Source organism: Haemorhous mexicanus, chromosome 6 (assembly GCF_027477595.1).
Source record: "Haemorhous mexicanus isolate bHaeMex1 chromosome 6, bHaeMex1.pri, whole genome shotgun sequence".
NCBI lineage: Eukaryota > Metazoa > Chordata > Aves > Passeriformes > Fringillidae > Haemorhous > Haemorhous mexicanus.
This window is the reverse complement of record NC_082346.1, coordinates 56,192,471-56,212,546: the sequence shown is the minus strand read 5'-3', so window position 1 is coordinate 56,212,546 and position 20,076 is coordinate 56,192,471. Positions and strand designations below refer to the sequence as shown.

The following is a 20,076-nucleotide window of genomic DNA, read 5'->3' as shown; positions in this document are numbered from 1 at the left end:
AGATTTTAGTACCTTTCCCTAAATCTCAGCACAGTCTAGGATTTTCCACACGGCAGCTGGTGAGTGGGATTGCTGGCAGCCCTTTTTGTCTCCGGTGGCATCAAGGCTGAGCAGGGCTGTGTTCTAGCTCCTACTGTGTTTAACACCTCACTTCCTTTGCTGTCTGCCCCAGAAACATGAGGAAAGGAGGCTCTGTGCCCTTCAGGCTCAACAGTAAGTTGTACAGCACCACACAAGCACTGGCAGCTATGGGCTGAAGAACTGGTCTGGGAGCCCAGGTTTGCTGGTGACTGCAGACTCTTTGCACATACACTGATTTCTAAATGAGCACAAGCAACTCATTGGGTCCTCCCAGGCTGCATAAATTGAGTCTATGAGCTAAATAAGCTGCTCATAGAGTCACAGAATGATTTGGGTTGGAAGGGACCTTAAAGTCCATTAGTTCCACCTCTCCTGCCATGGGCAGGGACAGCCCCCATTAGACCAGGCTGCTCAAAGCCTCATCCAAGCTGGCCTTGAACTGTTCCACAGATAGGGCATCCAAAACTGGAGATGGCAACCTTTTCCATGGGCAACCTGTTTTTATGCCTCTTGCAGCAGTAGCCAGGCTGGAGGGTGCTCTGCAGCCAGTTCAGTCCCCTTTGAGAAGAGACTGAGGCTCAGTTCTCGCCTTGAATATTGTGCCAGCCTTGGTTAGTCACCATCAGGACTGGGGGTGCCTCCTCTTCTGCATTGCACTTCCACACCTACAGCCTGGCTGTGAGGCATCCAGAAAATCCTCCAGCATAGCCAGTGTAACAGGTGCAATCAGCATAACCACAAATTTCAGTGCAGCAGATCCAGAGCTTTACTTCCAGGCTTTTGGTTTTTCCTTTAGCAGCATGTCTATCTTTGGTTCAGTCCCAATTTAGGACTTGTTTTCATCCCCTGCCTTCCCTGAACTCTGCTGCTAGATCAATGAAACTCAGCTTTGCAATGAAATGTGGAATGCTACTGCTCCCAAGACAGAAAACTGGGAAAAGGCATCATCTGAGTGACAAAAAAACGCAAGGATGAAGCAGTCTTTATTCTCACATGTTGTTGGAGGACAGAAGGGGAGGGTAAGGTAGAGGTAATAGTAAGTTAATGAGAAGTGCTGGATGCTGGTTAAATAAACAGCATGTGTCTGTCCCTATAAACCTTGGCTCTTGTCCCTCTGCTTTATTTTTATCCTTGATGAATGCTTTTGTCACTGCCTTTGCTTCTACTGCTTTGCAAACCTGGTTCCACAATTCTCCATTTCTTCAGCAGAATTAGCCAGACATAAGACCATTTTTTTCCCTGACTATTTTGCAGCATGCAACGCCCACCCTGGCAGACCCAGCTCATAATGTCAGCAGTAGACAGAAAATTGGAGAAGCATCTTTGATATTTTAAACTATCCAAGTTATTTGGTGCACAAAGCAGAGCTCAGCTCCCCTTTGCACCCAGCAGAATTCTCTTCTGTTCCATCAGGATTCACCCCGAGTGCAGCTCTGACCTAAAAAGTGACCTTTAAAGATGAGATGCCTCTTGGCCAGCAGCTCTGGTCCCTGCTGTGAACTGTCACAGTTTTTGGGCTGGTTTCCCAGAGAAACAAGCCTCATGTGGCTACACACTGTGTGTGAGAGCTTGGGCTCAGTCTGTGCCCCCTGGAGCTGTGGCACCTGCAAGTGAGCACGGCAGAGGGGTCAGAGAGAAACCTCCCTGCTTGTGCCCTGAGCAGAGCTCAGAGCAGGAAGGAGCTCCTCCATGCAGCTCCTGTGGGCTGCAGCTTCACTCCAAGAGCTGTTTGTTCCAACAGACTGTGAGACAATATGGGAAACAGTGCACTGAGCTCCAGACTCAAATCCACACAAGCAAAGGGCCCTTTGAAGTGGGGCTCACTGAGCTCCTCTTCTGTCACTGGTAAGCTCCCACCATGTCTCCCTTTTCACCTTGCAGTATTCATTTCCATGTCTGAGTTAAAGGGCAACCAGGAAGAGAAATGGATGTGGTTTCCCACAGCAACATGGCCAGGACAAGCTTTTGCTCCTGCTTGTGGCAGCCTTGCAGTGGGAGCAGGCTGCTCCCTGACAGCCCCAAGGGCAGGACAGCCCTGCCCTGTCCATGAGCACCCAGAGGCCTCCCAGCCCCCTATGGGGTGTTCTGGTGATGAGTTCCTTGCCCATCTTTGCCCCCATGCATTACAGAATACACCCAATAGTGTTCTGGTGAGGTGGTTGATTCCCTAATGAGGGGCCTGGAAAACACCCAGGAACTGAAGCTATCCAGAACTGATGACTCTCTTTCCCCCTATCCTAGGGACTGCTGTAAATTCTAGATTCATTACAGCCTTGACTTTAATTGAGCTAAAGCATCCTGCAGGTCTGGATTCACTTCAGCCACTGAACACTGAGGAGATCCCGCTGCTCTTGCCATGCTCTGCACCATGGGCCAGCACGGAGATGCTTCAGGGACTCCAGAGCACTTTTTCTCCAGCCAGAAAAGCACTCACAGATCTGGTCAGTAGAGACTCATGGAGCTCTGAGGCCACAGGAGACCTTAAAAAGGGACTGTCCCTTGAAGCAAGACTTAGCTCAGAAGGGTTCAGCCAAGGCTTGTCTCTGGAGATAAGGAGTAAGCAACAAGTTTTGAAAGCCAAGGATAAAGAGGTTCATCAAGGGGTCAGTTAGATAAAACCACAAAAATATATTTGACCTAACAAAGTGACTCTGGTGGCTGCTCCCAGATCAGTGTTGAGGAACAGGACTTCCCAACAGCAGAACTCTGCTTTTGCTGCTCCCGCTGCTGTCACACACAGTGGGCTGAACCCTGTGCACGCCTCTCACCACAACCAACTCTCCAGGGAGGCTCAGAAGAGGGCTCAGCAGCAGCCCATGGTTCTGGGACTGCAGGAAGGAGGGGATGAGACACAGGACTCCTTCACAGAACAAGCACCAAGGAGCCTGAAATAAACAGCTTCTCCATTCCCACTTGCCAAGTCCAAGCACCCCAGTGATAAATATTAGTACCAGTCACTATTAATCCCACAACAGCAAAACTTGGATTACAATACAAGTGAAAGCTGGAGCAAAATATGCAATTTGAAAAAAACTCCTGAGCAAATAAGGAAGTTTCACTTCTTGCTTACTTGAAGCACATGTGATATGATTTGTTTGAAGAATAAAATAGACTGCAGGCATGGAAAATGCCAGGCATAAAGCTTTAGAGAGTTACTAATACTGTGGAATATAAATGGCAAGCGATCCCAGATTATTTTAGAAAAGGCTGGCTGCAATTTACAGCCTTGATTAGACTGATTACTAAAGGATGAACAGCAAAATAACTTCAGTAATTAAATTTCCGAAGAGGAAACCAAAGGTTCTTACTCGTAAAATGAGCTGCAAATGAATTTAAATATTCAATATGACTTTTGCCCTTCTCAGCAGAAGAGCATGCTGCCTGAAATGGTCATTTTTTAGGAAAGGAGAGTGAACAAGGCTTAACAAAGAAATGAAAAAGGACTTTGTAGCCCTATAGCTTTTCCATGGGAGAGGTAAAGCCCATTGGAACTTTCAGCTCAGAAAGCAATACAACTTAATGGAAAAAAAGAAGTATCATTAGGGTGTGTTTAAGGTGAAAAATACAGTTTCCATCAATACCTTGTGGTCAGTTTTCCTCTGTAATTAAGTGAAAGGTGTCTGAGCAGATGGTAACACAGATAACCGATGTGAAATCACAGGGAGGGAGTGATCCATGGAGTTCTTGTCTAAAAAAATTCCAGGAGAACCCCTACCAGAGCTGTTTCTGCGTTTGGGAGACATCCTGTGGCCGCTGCAGACACTGCATGTCCCTCTGCAGCTCGCTTTGCCTTGCAGAGGGGATCGACCGACCATCCATCCATCCATCCATCCATCCATCCATCCATCCATCCATCCATCCATCCATCCATCCACCCACCCACCCACCCACCCCTGACATTTCAGCAGGCACCCCTTCGCCACCAGCCCCCGCTCCTCTGGGCACCACAGACACAGGACCATTGTGACAATGCCTCCAAGCTCCTCTCAGTGTGCTTTTCCCATCCATGTGGAAACACGTGTGAAAACACTTCATTTCATGCCTTTTGACTGTGTGAGCCAGGGGAGGAACCTATTCCATGCTCAGAGACTGATGTTTGTTGCTGTTTGTGGTGCTCGCGCTCAGGTCTTGGTAAGAGGCACCTCCAAGCAAACAAGAGTTTACCTCAAGACAGGAAAATGATTGAAAACCATGTGATTGAAATGCCAGTAGAATTTTACTTTCTGATTTTGCATCCCCTATGTTTTAACAGAATTATTTTCGTGGTGAGCTATTTTGTTATCTGATTTTATTCACCTAATACATTCAGTGCTATCAGCAACTACAAGGAAACACAAACTGTACAAATATTTTGGTTTTATGCCCTGAATTTTTTAAGGATGCTAAATGATAACATAAGGGTATAAATGGAATGAGAACTGCAACATATCTATGCCTTGAAACTCCATGCTGTGGTTCCCACAGCAACCATAACCATGGCCACTTCTCATGGATTTTACATCCCAGTCTGATGCTGTTCCAAGTGCTCAGCACACATAAGCAAAAACCAAGCAAAAGCATTTTTTTCCCTTGCAATAAACATCTTACCTGCTAAGTCACAACCACTACAAGGTGTTAATGGCACTCCTAGGTGAAGGTGAACCCCCAAGAGCTGGCAATTAATGCCCTGACTGTGGCTTCTGTGCAGAGATACTCGCAGGATTCACAGCGTTGGTATTGACACCCTTCTGTTTTCTGTTAGTGCTGGAACAAGAGCCTGCTGTTTGTACCAAAGGTTAAAGCATCCTTAGAAGGCTAAAAGAGAACAGTTAAGGGTCTTTCAAATTCCTTTGTTCTGAATACCAAACTGTTTCAACTTCAGAAGCACTGAGTGGTCAAGAGACTGTTCCTCCATGGTTTTGCTCATTTTATCCAGCCCCTTTGCTGGTAGGCAGTACCTGGTAGCGCACTAAAAAGACACTGGCAGAAACAGGAACATGAAAACCATCAAGTTATCCAAGTTTACTGGTTTGCCTTTTTCTTAAAGGCAAAAATTTTAAAAATTAAACTTTTTCTTGCTGTTTAATTTGCCAGAAGTAAGGAGCACACACAGAGACAGCAATTCCTATATCCCCCTTGGTCTTGGTTTTCTTTAAGCATTTACTGCTGTTGCAATGAAGGACTCTGGTCTTGGGTATGAAAAAGCTGAACTTCTAACAAATTATTCTTTTCTCTAGGTTGAGCTTTATCCAAAACTCATGCCCCCTCCTGCTGGATAACAGTTTATTCTATGAAGTGATAGAGTAATTGTCAGTGGTGAAATCAATGAAATGATTCACTGCTACTGGGGGGAAAAACTCCAGTCAAAGGTGGAATTTTCAAAACTCCACTTCATCAGAATGTGAAATCAGGGGTTTAATTGGCAGCACCAGTGACCTGTAATAACATGAGCCTGTCTTTACTGGAAAGCTCCAGGACTTTTCTGTGAAAACTTACAGAAATGAGATAGTATAGACAGCTACAAGCCTACATGTTTAAAATTAAATGTTAATCCACAGTGGTACCAGCTTTCCAAAACTGTATTTATTCCTAAACATCTGCTGTAAATCAGAAACCAAAATGTTACATTAGTATGACCCCCCCACCCCCAGCCCAGATGGCAGAAATACCATCAACTACTGAAATTCTCTAAATATTTAACACTTTAGGTTACTAAGAAAAGATGTGGTCTTGGATAGCACAGCAAGAAACACCCAACCAGCCCCTCCCTGAAATACAGAGAGTGACACTGGCTCAAGGGGCCTCTGCCCACACCCAGGGGGTACCTGAGCCCTCTGGGGACAGTGGCCACTGTGACCGAGCAGGTTCCAGCCCAGGGGGCCGGGCACACACTGCTGCTCCAGGGCTGCACAGGGAGAACAGCTCTCTGGGCTGGCTGCAGGCCTAATTAAATTGCAATCCACAACATGGTCTGTGACACAGCAGCTGTGGGAAATACTGATTAAAAGCATCCAAACATTATCCCAATGGGCCCATGTATAGCTGAGCTTTTAACTGAATTGGAGAGCTGTTATTTAAATTCCAGATATGCCACAGTCTTTCCATATGACTGGGAGGACTACTGAACCCTGCACTTCATTTCTGCAACATAAACATGTGGATATTAATTCCATATTTTTATAAATAATCTAATTTATTTTGACACAAACTTCTGTAATTAAAAAAATAGGATACAGTATCTTGCTATATTTGATCTTGAAGCCTCAGTGTAATTCAAGAAAAAAAAGCTAAACCTTGCCCAAATCTGTACTATAAGTCCTTAAATCCCCAAAGATTGGACCAGATGCTGTAGCTTGAACAGAAGTAGTGTGCAAAACATTTAGCCCAGAAGGACTAGCTGTTCCTCCAGCCTACCTCCCTCTACTTCTCAATATGGTCAAGGACCTCAGGTCCTGTAAAGAGGTCAAATAAACTGAAGTGTTTCAGAAATCTTAAGTACAGGGAAGGTTTGCATAAGAAAAAGTATATCTGAATTGGTTCCTGCTCAGTGTTCACTGTTTTGTTTTATGTGTGTATCTTTAAATGCTTTTATTTAATAAAGTAAAACCCCACAACCCAAACTCTTAATACATTTTTCTCTGCCAGATCCAGCAAACAGATGATGTCATCAGTGCAGGCTGACACAGGTTTCAGTGGTGCAAACCTTCAGCCATGAGCCCATTACAATCCCCCCCTAACACAGCACTAGGACCACACATTCCAGGACTCAGCCATGTCATGAAATAAAAACACTTCTCGGCTGCTGTCCAGCAAACAGATGATGTCATCAGTGCAGGCTGACACAGGTTTCAGTGGTGCAAACCTTCAGCCATGAGCCCATTACAATCCCCCCCTAACACAGCACTAGGACCACACATTCCAGGACTCAGCCATGTCATGAAATAAAAACACTTCTCGGCTGCTGTTCAGGTGTCACAAAACACCGAGACCTGCTGCTGCCTCCTCGCCACACACTGACCTCTGATTCTTTTTAAAACTTGTCCCTTAAGGTGAGAAAAACCAAGTGTGGTTCTGCAGAGTCCCATCAGCAGTGGTGCCTGCAAAACTACAGAGATTCTCAAGAAATATGAACAGGTAAAATGCCTGTGCTGGGGAAGCAGTTCATCTTTGGTTTGGAGAGGTGAAGAAAGAATTTTCCTTCCCAGGCAGCTCCCAGAGGCTTGAACAGCAAGCATGCAGGGTGCTAAATATTCTCACAAGAAGGTAATTTTACAAGGCATTTGGGAAGGAAGCTGTTAAAAATATTTTCCTTATTATAATAGGTGATTTTTTTTTAATACCTCAAATAAAGATTTACTGAAAGAACCTTTTGAGAACACTTTAAGAAAAATACCAAAGTACAAACTTTAAATATCCAAAGTATGATACTGGTGCACTTTTTAGAAACACTTACATACTTAACAGGTGAAGTAGGAAGAGAGTATTTCAGAAAACATTTAATATGAAACCTTTTGGAACTTCCATCAAATACAGATTTACATAATTTATCAGAACACTTTTTCAGTTCAGACAACAAAGTGCACTGCCAGGTGAAAAAAATACATTTGGAGGAGTGCTTAAAATGTAGGGAGTGAAAGGATAGGTGACCATTCACCTGAGAAAGTACAATGACTGCCCTGAAATGTCTTATTGCTATTACAAAATGGAGTTTTCATGGAAAAAACCCATACTGAGCAGCACAGGCATGGGCAGAGCACTGAAAGCCAATTGAACTCCGGTAGCACCTGGAGTTCTCAAGCCATGGCATGATACAGAATATACAGAGAATAAAATGCAAATTCAGGAATATTTACTACATTTAACAACTATGATTACCCTTTAAACTAGCATAATCAATACCAATGCTTAGGGGGGAAAGAGAGGGGAAGTCTGCTGCCTTCACAGACTACAGATCACAAGAGCTAACTTGCAAAATATTAAGGACTTTGCATTTTCACCTCGGGTCAAATCTGAACTGTGTACTAAGAGTAACTATTAGCTCACTGCAAATTTAAAATGCAAATTTAGGCTCCAGTTTAAAGCACATGTTAAGTACATGCGTAAGTGCTTCACTGAAATATAACCACAAAACATTAATACAAAAAGTGGAGTAGATAATGCAGGGTATTATCTACACAAGTCCTCGATGAAATAAACTGAGTATCAGTAGGAAACAACGCCTGAAATCTCCTCATTCTAGTTTGCAAAATCAAATCCATTTCACTGCCGTGATGGTTAAAAAGTGGGGGCTATCCCAGAGCAGCTCCACGTCCTACCCAAAGCTAGCTGGCCATCAGAGCTCATCGGGGCAGGTGCCACACTGCATAGGGACAGGGGACAGGGGACTCCCCCGGCAGCATGGCCAGACATGCTGGCACAGAGCCATCCAAACCGAGCCAAGGTTTGGGAGAGAGCTGCGAGGAAAAGCTTCAACTGCTCCTGCCTATGGCTGTAGTTCAGCAAACTGGACCTTTGGACAGAGGAGATCAGGAGCCAATCTGATTCCCACTTTTGGGTTTCAGTGCTGAGGGTGCCCAGAAGGCGAGGGACAGCACTCCCCAATGTGCAGCAAGGCCTCGGACCTGGCAGAGGATGGCCATGATTTGGGAGCCCCTTTGTGCTTTGTATCAGCCTGACCTAGTCTGAGGTGGCAAACTCGCGCTGAAAGAAAACCACTACTCAACAATTAGCACCTCCTTTTACACTGCCTCCTTCCCCAGAGGAACAACAGAGAAATGTTCTTAGCTGCGATCAATACTCGTAAGCCAAAAGGACAAAGATACAGTTTTAGTAGTTTAGCAGAAGCAGAAGAATGGAAGCGTTTACCCAAATATTAATGCACAAATTAACTACATTATTAAAATTTGATTCAGACTTAAATAATAAATAGGTGGGCAAAATATAATGCAAGACTTACTCAGTAGAAGTGAATTTTTAATCATCTCATGAGATCTACTTAGAAAACAGGACTAATAATGTTCACAACCATAAATCCAAACCCTTCACACACTTTTTTCTTAACACAGCAGTGAACTGTAAACCTGCGCTTACTGGTTAATGCTTCAGTCATTTTAAATATTAACTCAAGTGTTTCCTCCTTGGCCATTTCAATTTTTAGCACCAAAATTAGCCCAAAAAGAGGTACTGGTACAGCTCGATGTTGTAAATGAATCGTTTACATATAATACTTTATATATTATACACACATACTGTACATTCACACATCCACACAAACAGGAGGCATATTTAAATGAATATATTCTGTGTTTCAATTTGTTGTCAAAGACTTAGAAGCAATGGAAATAAAGCAGAAGGGGTAATATTTTACATAGTAGGCAACTTTAATGCTGTAGTGCACTTATAAAAAAGTCCAACTCTCCCTCCCAGCTCAGCAGCTTTTTTTTTAATATCACTATTCAGAAGGATGCAGAAGTTATTGCCTAAATGTTATTCTATACATTTCCATCGGAATTCTCAAAAACACTTTAAATTGCTAACTAATTTACAACTTAACTATTTTTTCTTGTTACAGCTTTAACTCATTGGCAATTTTGGAAGCAATGTTTTTGAAAGCTATGGATGTTCCCGATATCCGCTTAAAGCGAACTCCGTTCAGGGACAGTCTTGGCAGTTTACACACCTCCATCTCCCACTGTACGAGGTTTTCTGCGTGCCCATCTCCATGGACACAGAAAAGCAAGAAACGCTCTCTTTGTTCATAGTCACAATTATTGGCATCCAGGACCTTTCGGATTTCCCTCATCATGTCATTGGGATCCATGGAGCTGGTGGTTTTCATGCTCCACGTAAAACGCAGCGACCGAGGCTTGGCTTCCTTGTTCTCGTCCTTCTGATCCACAGCTACATTGCGGCTGAAAGACAGGAATTCCGGAGTGAGCAGCGCCAGCCACCCTCCCCAGGGCCACCTTAGGGAAGCCACCACTCAATGCACACCAGAGCAGCACTGGAGGCTCTGGCTGTGGCCAAGCCCAGCTCCCCCAGCTGCTGTACGCACACACAGTCAGGGAAAGCTGTAGCTGCTGGGGCTGGAACGGAGGAATGGCACTCACTGGGACACAACTGGCACTCACTGGGACACAACTGGCACTCACTGGGACACAACTGGCACTCACTGGATTCAGGAGCACGGGGGCAATGACCTTCTAACCTTCTAGAGGCAGAACTACATGCAGCACCTACAACTTGATTTTAAGGCAGGTTCTGCTCAAAACTCTACTCTCGGGCCATGTGGGCAGCTGAAACACCAGCTCTGTGCTAGAAGTTTCTGGAACATTGAAACAACAGCTCCCTGTGGCAGGAGGTGCTCAGCCCAGCCCCGGGAGGTGTCAACTTACACAGAATGGGGTGAGCCCATGCACAAAGGTGCTGGGTGCTCCTCTGCACCTCCTCCTGGACAGCAGCCAGGAGACAGAGCCCTGGGAGGGCCCCTGGAGCCCCACAGCAGCTGGCTGCAAGCAGAAGGAAGGACAGCAGGACCAGGGTCACCCACCTGCTGCCGAGGGTCAACCTGAGCCCCCAGACCTGGGCTGGCTCAGTTCCACTCTGGCCTCCCTGCTGGGGCGTGTTTGAGATGATCCCTAGGGACACACCGTGCTGCAAGCCCTGGGGGCTGCTCAGAGAGGAGATGCTTCCTCCTGAGTTGGTCAGAAATTCATCATATACCAACCACTGACTGAGGCAAAGTGATGAAATCTTCTGCAGCTACAAGCTCTGCAGTTAAGTGCCTCTGAGGGGGATGTGCATAAAGAGAGCTGGAAGTCACTATTAGACATCTCTTCAACACAGTTTGTAAAGATGATGAGAGGGTACAATTATTGCCACACTTATAAGATATGAAGCACAAAATATTGAGGGTGTGTTTCCCAAGTCTGCAACTTTTTTTTTTTTTTTTTTTTTTTTTTTTTTTTTAATAAAGAAGCTTTCCTTTTGGTATGGGTAAGTGAAGTTAAACAGGACAAAGGAAATGTTCCAGAAATTTCTAGTCTGCATTTTTCTACTTAAATTAAAATCAGTAGTCATGCAGCTAAAGAATAAGGAACTACATTTGGACCTCTAGGGACAAAACACAGATTTGCTTTGTGAATATTTGTACACTGTCAGTCACCTCTTCAAATTTAATTAAATATATGGACTGTCATATTTAACTATTAGCTAACCTAACTGGCCCCCAACCATGCAGTTAAGGTCTCATGTTGAGCCTCCATATTAAGCCAAGCTGCTCTTTGAAATAGATAGCAATGGTTACATCACATTTTATTTCTACTACCATTAAGCAGGCAATTATGAAAAAGTTAAATAAAAAGTGATAGCAAGGCCACAACTAAATAAATATATTTCTCAAATATACCCTATTTCATAATTCTTCTATTAAAAGATTTCTTGTGACTGTGAGAATCATAAGACTATGCAATGTGATTTGCCAGATGTTACAAAATTCTTCACACAAATTAAAGAGAATTTTGTTTTAAGGTTTTAATTTAATAGGGCTGTAAGGGGCCAGGGAAACCCCCAATTTTTATTCAACGCTCATTTAATTTTTGGAAGCTTTTTCTACTTGAAAGCAGTCGGCAAACCCAGCAGTTTGATAATTTCTAATATTTTTTTGATATGCTGATTTTGCAAGAAGAGTATAACATGAAAAATATTTAACTACCTGTGATTTTGGAGATGAGAAATATCTTATCACCTTTCAGTGGTTATCCCACACATTTGCAGCCTCACTAGAGACCACTCATCTACACATCTACACGACAACAGCAAATTACAATGACTAAAATGCAAAAAAAAGAAAAACCACACAAGGAAAAAGGCAACAGGAAAGATGAAAGTTTAGAACCAAGTCAGTCAGTGCTTTAATAGCTGTTTTGCAGACAGAAATGCTTCTTTGTTTAGTTCCAATGACTTACATGAAAAAAAAAGCTGCTGCCTGAAGCCACTATGCCACATAATCAAGGGAAGAAAGGTTCAAACTCACCTAAGTAATGTTTTAAACAAAAATTTTACCCTCACCTTGAGCCCTCAAATCTCCCGTTCCTCTCATATTCAGTCGGGAGCCTCAATGAAAAGAATGCAGAAGCAAAAGGAAGTGGGAAAGAGAAGACAAATCTTTCACTACAATATAAAATATCTGAGTAGTTGCTAAAAGATACTGCAATCATACCAAAGTGTGTTAAAATACAAAACAACAAAGATGTAAAGAACTTGGTAGCTCAGGACAAACTCAGAAAGTAACATATTGTCAAACCAAATGGAAGTCCATAAACTTCCATTTTTAAAGTTTTTAAACTGACCATAACTAATTTTAACAGTATATGTTTATGCATTAAATCTGCAGAACTCATGGAATAAATCTGAAGTTCTAAAAGCAGAAAATGTGAAAATAAAGTTACAAAGCATATTGAAGTGACTGTATTATTTACTAATAACCTCCTGAAAGAGAAATAACTCCCAAAGATTTTTAGGCTAATGTTATTTAAAAGTTTTATTTGGAATAAAGTATATATTTGAAAAAATCCCCACAACTATTTACAGACAAGCCTGATCACCATCTGTATTTGCATGCTCATCAGATCTGTGTGTTCAAACAATGCCAAAATACCTTAATGCAAAAGAAGAAGATGCATATACATTTTAACAGAACTTTAGGAGGCAAATCCAAGATTTCTCTAGCTGTGGTAACTCCACCCCAGTAATTCCACACTGATGCATCTTCCCCACCCAAGAGCAAGCTTAAGCTTTCTGTCTTCTTGCAGTGCTTAAGGCTACACTGCTGGTCACTACCATCTATTGAAAGCCCAGGGTCAAAAAGAATTAAGGGGGAAATTATCTTTCTCTACCTTCCCACTGTTGAAGGAGGATGGGTCAATATATCAGCATTACCTCTGCTCAGGGGGATGCTGCCTGTACACTGCTTTCAGCCAGACTAAGGCACTACATGGCTTCCCTGAGCAACACAAACACTGCAGTTTGGGTGGCAGGTGTCTAGGGACAGGAATGTAAGACAGTAACCTTATTTCTGATGCAGAGTGGTATTTATATCAGGGTGTGTGGGGTGTTACAAGGCGTGATTTCCTCCTTTCCTTCCTTTTGAGAGCTCTGGTGAGGGATCAGCCTCGCAAGGTGAATCTGGCAGTCCGTGTGACAGGGGACCAGGAGCTGTCCTGGCACTGTGAGGGGCAGGGTGGCAGCACTGGCTGCATGGGCCACAGAATCAGCCCAAATTCAACTCAGGGGCTACTGCAAAGAGCTGCACTTAACAGGGTGCAAAGCTGCTCAGCTGAGAGCTGCTGGTCTTGGCAGCATCCGAGCAGGACCCAGCTCTCTGAGGTACCACACAGCTCATGGTACAACAGGGACAATGCCACTGGCAAATGCACAGCTGTAAGCAAAAGAGATACAGAAAAAATGAGAAGAAGACAATTGGAAGTCCCAGAGCAAAGTGGGCAGTTATTGACTTTATTTTCATGAGATCTCGTGCTGCTAATCTATGGTGGATATAAGAGAAGGTGGAAAACGATTTTTCATGCCTGTATATACCAAGAGCATGAAGTCATCCCCTAGGAGAGCTCTACAGGACCAAAAAAGGGGTAGGTAGGAACCACCACGTGTACCAGCTGAACAGATCCTCCCCTTTCAGATGATTATTTTACTGGGCAAAGCCACCAACAAGTTAGAAAACACTTCTCAACTGAAAAATTAAAAGCACTTAAACTTCAGAGAGCCTTCTGTGTTCCTAGGAAGTGGAAGATGGCAGCTTAGAGTTGCAACCATTTACAGATTTTTGTTGGGTTTTTGGTGTTCTGTTTTGAAGCTTGCCAAAGGTTGTAGAAAATGGGAGCACAACCAGTTTCCCCAACAATGAACAGCCTTATTGTTGCTGGAATCTGTCCAGAAAAGTCTGTAAGGAAAAATCCCTAGTGATGTTCTGACACACTTTTCAGTTTGAAATTAAGCCAAAGTGTTCAGTTTGTAAACCACAGTACTCTAAATCTAAGAAAGGTCATTATTTAAAATATACCTGCCACTTTGAAATAATAAACATTCTCATGGAAGCCTCTCAGAGAACCCTCACTTTGCTCAGTTTTTCCATGCTTCAGTGTTCCATTCATTGAACAGGAGGAGATGCATAAAGTGACACAGAACTTCAAATGTGAGCCATTATGCCAAGCTTAGGAGAGCTGTGCCAGCCTCTCAAGGTGCTCCTTCCTTCACGACAGACATGGTTATGGTCCAGCTCTAGAGCCCAGCACTGCTGCTCTGGGAACAGGCACTTACTGTGCTGCCAGGATTGTTCTGCTTGGGGATTGTGAGTCAGAGGCCTTCTCAATTGCCAATACAATCTTCACTTCTGTGCTAGTTTATGCTCTAAATTTTCTGCCTTTGCTTGTGTTTTACATAAACTGATTTTATGGACTAAGGTGCTCCTTGGTCTTGAGAATGGAACAAATACATAGACAAGTTCTGTTTCATTCGTCATGCCATGCTTACACATTATCTACCTTATGGTTTATGAAGGGCTTTCACAAATCTGATTATTTCCACACATCTGTCCCAGATTATGCTGTGTTTCCTGTTCTTTACATCTTTGTATGCTGTTTTAAATATCCAAGTAAACACAAAGAAAACCGTCTAAAAAGATATTGAAAATCAACAAAAAGTGCAAGATGATAAAGTAAGATCAATTTATGGAAATGGAGAAATGATGCTGCAATAAAATCCAGAACAGAGTCATTTTTGCTGTCAAAGATAAAAAAAAGTTAAGACTTCCACAATATGCAGATTGGTAAAGACAGTGCATAGTACAAGATACATATATATATATATACTCACACATATATATATATTTGATACCTCTGTGTACTGAGCACAATATTAAAACTCAGCAGTTCAACAAGGAGTGACTGATCATCCACTTTCATTCAGCTCCCTAGAACTGATGTTGTGGCACAATGTACACATGCTACTGGGCTACTGCAGTGCTTTCAGAACTACAAAGACAGTGAGCTCAAGTAGAATTCATAGCAAATATAGCCAGGAGAAACTGCCAAAAGCCCCAGCATTTTCAGTTTTTGTACCTACATACAGATCAGGTATGGAGGGACACCACACATTGTTAAAACAGCATTTAAAAAGAACACTGCTCCTGCGCAGGTTGTGTGAGACTTTACAAATTTCTTATTCAAAAAGACACATTCATGGAAGATGTAGTAGGTATTTCCACCATGTCTAAGACTCCTGGCCTCAAGTCAAAGGTAATTTTTTAAAAATTACCAAAAAATTACCTGAAGTCTCAAATTTAAACAATAACCTGCTAGCTTAAAACTGTACCCATATTAGCATTTCCCATCTTTCTTCAGAACAAATGTAGATGCATCCAGCTGTGGAGGGTTGCACAGATCAAAGTGCTTTGTTGTAGAAGTGGGCTGCACCCCACAGCTGATGATGCACACTGGGTTAAAGGCACTGTCCCTGCCCAGTTCCAGCTGTAGGCTGAGTTGCATGGTTTCTTTCCTTAACTGAGCTGTTGCTTTTCTCAAGTCAGCTGTGACAATGCCAGCCAAGCCAACCAACACCAGTTCCAAACATGGACATGTTTGGAAGAGCACTGATTTTCATCACCATGGCATGGGATTTACTCAGTTCATCAGGTAGGGTACTTTTAGCCTTGCACTGTACATAATAAATCCACATTCAGGCAGCAATTTACATATGGCAGGACTCCCTAATCTAAGCATTTCCTTGAAATGGTCTAACTCCAAACTACAGCCACAAGCAGAGCCTTGTATTCTGAAGGTTAAAACAGATGCCTGGTTCCTGGCCCCATCTCCCTGCTTTTGATCAGTAGTAGGAAACTGGAAGTACCACCCTTTAAGAAGTTCCAAGCTGTGGCACAACTAAACAGGCTATTACAGAACTCCAGTGGAAAATTTACCTGCACATCAAAATTGTATAAGCAATTTTCATGAATCATAATGGATTAATGAGAAGTACAGCAGCTTGATTCATTCCCAAATTGCAAAACGAAATTCAATCCTTTGGCTTGAAATGTGAATCAGACTTCTGAGCTTTTCCCTTTTGTTGATAAATTTGCATAAATGTTGTACTTTTTGTTTAGAACTGAAGAGCTCTATTTGCACTTCAGCTGCAATTCACTCCAACAAATGCACCCCATTTTAAAATAAATATACAGCTATTGAATCTTCATTCAATCTTCCACACAAAACTTCAACTCACAGCTGTGCTCAGCTGCAGGCAATGCTTCAAACCATTTTTTCTCTTCAATATCATAAAACAGAGAGATAACATAAATTTAACAACACTTACCTTAGTTTGCTTGTAACCTTATGTTTTGTTTATACTTTCATCATTGTTATCAAACACCTCATTCTTCAAACATAAGCATGCTAAGTGTATTAGTACAGAGAACAGAATTACTTTGGCACTACCGACTCTATCAAAGAAAGAAGAATTCACAAGGCATGCTTAGCATCTTGTTATACAACACAGATGGTGCCACAGATTCTTAGGTATCATCATGAGTTAATGGATTTATTCTATGCTTTCCTCTGAAGAAAGAAAGTATTTAGTTCTCAGCAGGAAGTTTAGTTTTCAGAAAACCAAGGCTAGAAAAGCCAAATCTTTTGTTAATTGCAGGAGCCACTTTTTTTTAAATATAAATAAATCCTACCTTTTGATAAACCTGAATGACATGTTTCTAAAAGAAATTAAGCCAAAATAATAATTAACAAAAAAATTTGTACAAAATAAATTGAAAAAGGCATTTAGAGCGAAACATGCAGAAATATCTCATTTTAAATGCACAATTAAATTACACTTTAATACATTCTCAGATTAGGCAGATGACTTAGGGGCTGAAGAGTCAAACTCCTGGCACTGTAACTTTCAATTTTTTCTGGGAAATATGTAACCAGTGTTTATTATGAATTAAAATATGTACTGGTGTCAAAACACTTTAGAACTTGAAATCTGTACGGTCAGATAAAAATATGTCTGGATTTTCTTCATATATTTACCATGGAAAGCAAAAATCAGTAACACTACCATAATTCTATCTTGAGCATCTTCAGAGTTAGTTTTCTTTCTTTCTTTCTTCATAACATTAGGTCAGCCATGTTGTGCTAAAAACTGCCTTAAATATTTAGCTATTTTAGTGGCAGAAGCTGTAACAATTACCTACCCCAGAACATAAGCAGTTCATAACCAAAAAAATTCTGATCCCACATAAAGAATGCTACAGTAAATTAATGAGTAATACGGTTAAAAAAAAGTCTATTTAACAGGAAGAAACATAACCATGTCCTTCAGTGGCACTATCCACCTCCTCAGTAGTTTGTACAGCACTGAATATAACAGAGCCTCAGCTGCAAGAGATCCTCCAAGAGCAAACTAATAGTCTGTAACTGTGCTATTGTGTTACAAACACATGTTATTTAATCAAGTCCAGATGGAATTTAAACTACTGTCAAAAGTCTTGGGGAAAGACTTCTTCAAGAAAACCACACTGCACTGCAAAAGCTGAAACTCTGAGGTAATGATGGAAGTTTGAAAGCTGCCTAAACAACTGAGTGAAAAGTTTGCATGTTCACAGTTTGAGCATCCACATTTGGAATGTCAAATGAAAAATTAAGTAAGGATATTACAAACAAAAGTACAGAAAGAAAGACATGCCAAAAGGATGTGGCTGATTAAGACTTCACTTGACATAAAGCAGATGCTTTAACACTTAAAAAATATTCAAATTAAACTTCTCTCTCTCTCAACATAAAAAGAAGGGGAAAAACCCAAACGAAATTTCCTACAGCACAGTTTTTCCCAGAGAAGTGTTACCTGGCAGAGAACTGAGCTAATTAAAACATTTAACAAAGGCCAGACTCTCATGTTCTTGTTTTGCAAAGAAGCAACTTCTACATTTTTAAAGAAATTCACTCTCTAAACTGAAATCAGCCATTTGTGAAAAACTGGAGCGTGGCTTGGCATTATTTTGTAGGAATGGGAGGAAAGGTGATGCTGAGAGGGAGGCATCCATAGTCAGACAGGAAGGAAATGGCCTGCTGCTGACGTGGTATAAGCTTAAAACAAAAACTAGCAGGCCAAGATCAGAATGATCTTGTCCAAAAAACTTCACCTGATAAGGAGTGTACAAAAGCTTGATGATTATCTTACAGCAAAGACAAACAAGCTCTCAATTCTGCAAATGCAAGTTGTGGAGATCAATGGTCTGAAGTGTGTGGTATGGGAACTGACAGGTTTTAAACAGAGAAGGGAAAAAAAAAATTCAATTTTAGGGTTTGTAGAACTAATCTAAATAATACATGGATTTGAAGCTAGAAGTTCAGTTAGAATAAAAATTGTTAGTGCAGGAGCAACACCTGCTGAAGCTTGGCTTTGGCTGGAACACCACACCTTCACAGCTAACACAGAATCTGGACAAGAACTAAAGGCCAAAGTAGGAGTACATTTTTTAAGGTTTAACCAGACTCCTGCCTAGACTGAAACACTAATACTGCCATTATTTTAAGATGGCCTGTGACAGCACTACTGCCAACAGAAGCTTTTGTCTCCTGCCCCTACCTTTTCACCTGTGATATTTCTGTGTTGTCAGCAAAGTTATGCTGGAAACACTGATGGACTAAGTGACTAGGAAACACAACCTGACCTTCTAATGCTACATCAAATATCTAGACTGGGCTCCTAGTTCATGCCATCTACTGATGGACTATGCAGCCACTAGGCAGCTTTTCAACTGAGCTGAAATGTTTAATCTCTGCAGACATTAGGCTGAAGAGCACAGAAGAAACAGCACAGACCAAACTGTCTCCCATTTAATCCCATTTGACTCAACTCCCAAAAACAAATGGCTTCTGTAACCAAAATAGACCTATGAAAAAAATCACAAGCAACTGCATTTTAAGTTGCAGATCTTCGGCCATTAATCAGTGAACGCGGACAAAAATCACCTCAGCAATGAAGTGTTTCTACTACAAAAAGGAAAAAAAAAAAACCAGACACGCTGCACTGGCATTTGAAGAGGCTTACCTTCTGGTGAGCTTGGAAGTGAGTTTGCTGAAGAGGTTGGTGGAGCCGCGGGCGCGGGTCTGCGAGAGCGGCGTGGCCTCGTGGGACAGGCTGGGCGAGGCGGGCGGGCCGTTGTAGGTGGCGGTGCGGCGCTCGCGCAGCTGCCCGTGGAACGTGCTGCGGCTGGCCGTCCCTCTGGGGAAACGAACACGGTCAGGGGTGGTCGCACTGCTAATGCTGTGGGTGGAAGCAACGGGAGTTCTCTGATCGGGAATAGCGCTAGGGCAGAAAACAAAACAAAGAAACCAACGCTAGAACGCCTTCGCACGGGCACTGCGGCTCAGCAGGAAACACAAAACGCTACGTTCTACGGTAAAGCGTAAGCAGACACTTTGATATAGGCCAAGGTTGGAAATACCAACATTATTACAGCACCGTATGGAATCAAAACTTGTAAGAAGTTAGGATTAAGAGGCTGCCGAAACAGAAACCTACATAGGCAGAGAAGTGCAACAGGAGTATCCTGGAAGAGACCAGATAAACCAGGCCTACAGTGTTTTGCTGAGAAGACTGATAAAAGAATAGACCGGTAAAGTTTCCTCCCAGGAAAGAGAATAGGTAACTTTAATGTCTCTCCCTCCACGTTCTGTGCGTACATCTTTGAAAGTCTTGCTAATTTGAAAGTATCCTACACAAAATTCTCTATAAGCAAACCGCTCCAAGTCCTTCGGGATACACAGTTAAAGTCTCCCACAAACTTTGACAATAGGGAATGTCCAATACTCCTAACAATAGGAAAAAATTAAGGTTCACTATTGCAGGATTATGTCACAGACAGCCTGACACACCACAAGACAAATGTAAACGAGACTAAAAAAATGAAGAAACACACATCTTGTGGGCAAAATATACTAGAACAAT

General features: G+C 42.3%; 1 protein-coding gene across 13 annotated transcripts in view; it reads right to left on the bottom strand.

Annotated features, from left to right (window-relative positions):
* Window positions 1-9,012: 9,012 nt before the first annotated feature.
* MARK3 (microtubule affinity regulating kinase 3) overlaps window positions 9,013-20,076 on the bottom strand; it is a 60,901-nt gene continuing 49,837 nt past the window's right edge. For 3 of the 13 annotated variants that reach the window (XM_059850395.1, XM_059850397.1, XM_059850402.1), the window contains 4 exons: window positions 19,177-19,434; window positions 16,808-16,834; window positions 12,130-12,174; window positions 9,013-9,971 (listed from right to left, as the gene is read on the bottom strand). In XM_059850395.1, the coding sequence (XP_059706378.1) occupies window positions 9,626-9,971; window positions 12,130-12,174; window positions 16,808-16,834; window positions 19,177-19,434 (676 nt within the window). In that variant the 3' untranslated portion in view covers window positions 9,013-9,625. The remainder of the gene's footprint in view (window positions 9,972-12,129; window positions 12,175-16,807; window positions 16,835-19,176; window positions 19,435-20,076) is intronic. The other 10 variants (XM_059850400.1, XM_059850406.1, XM_059850408.1 and 7 more) reach the window with 5 other exon arrangements.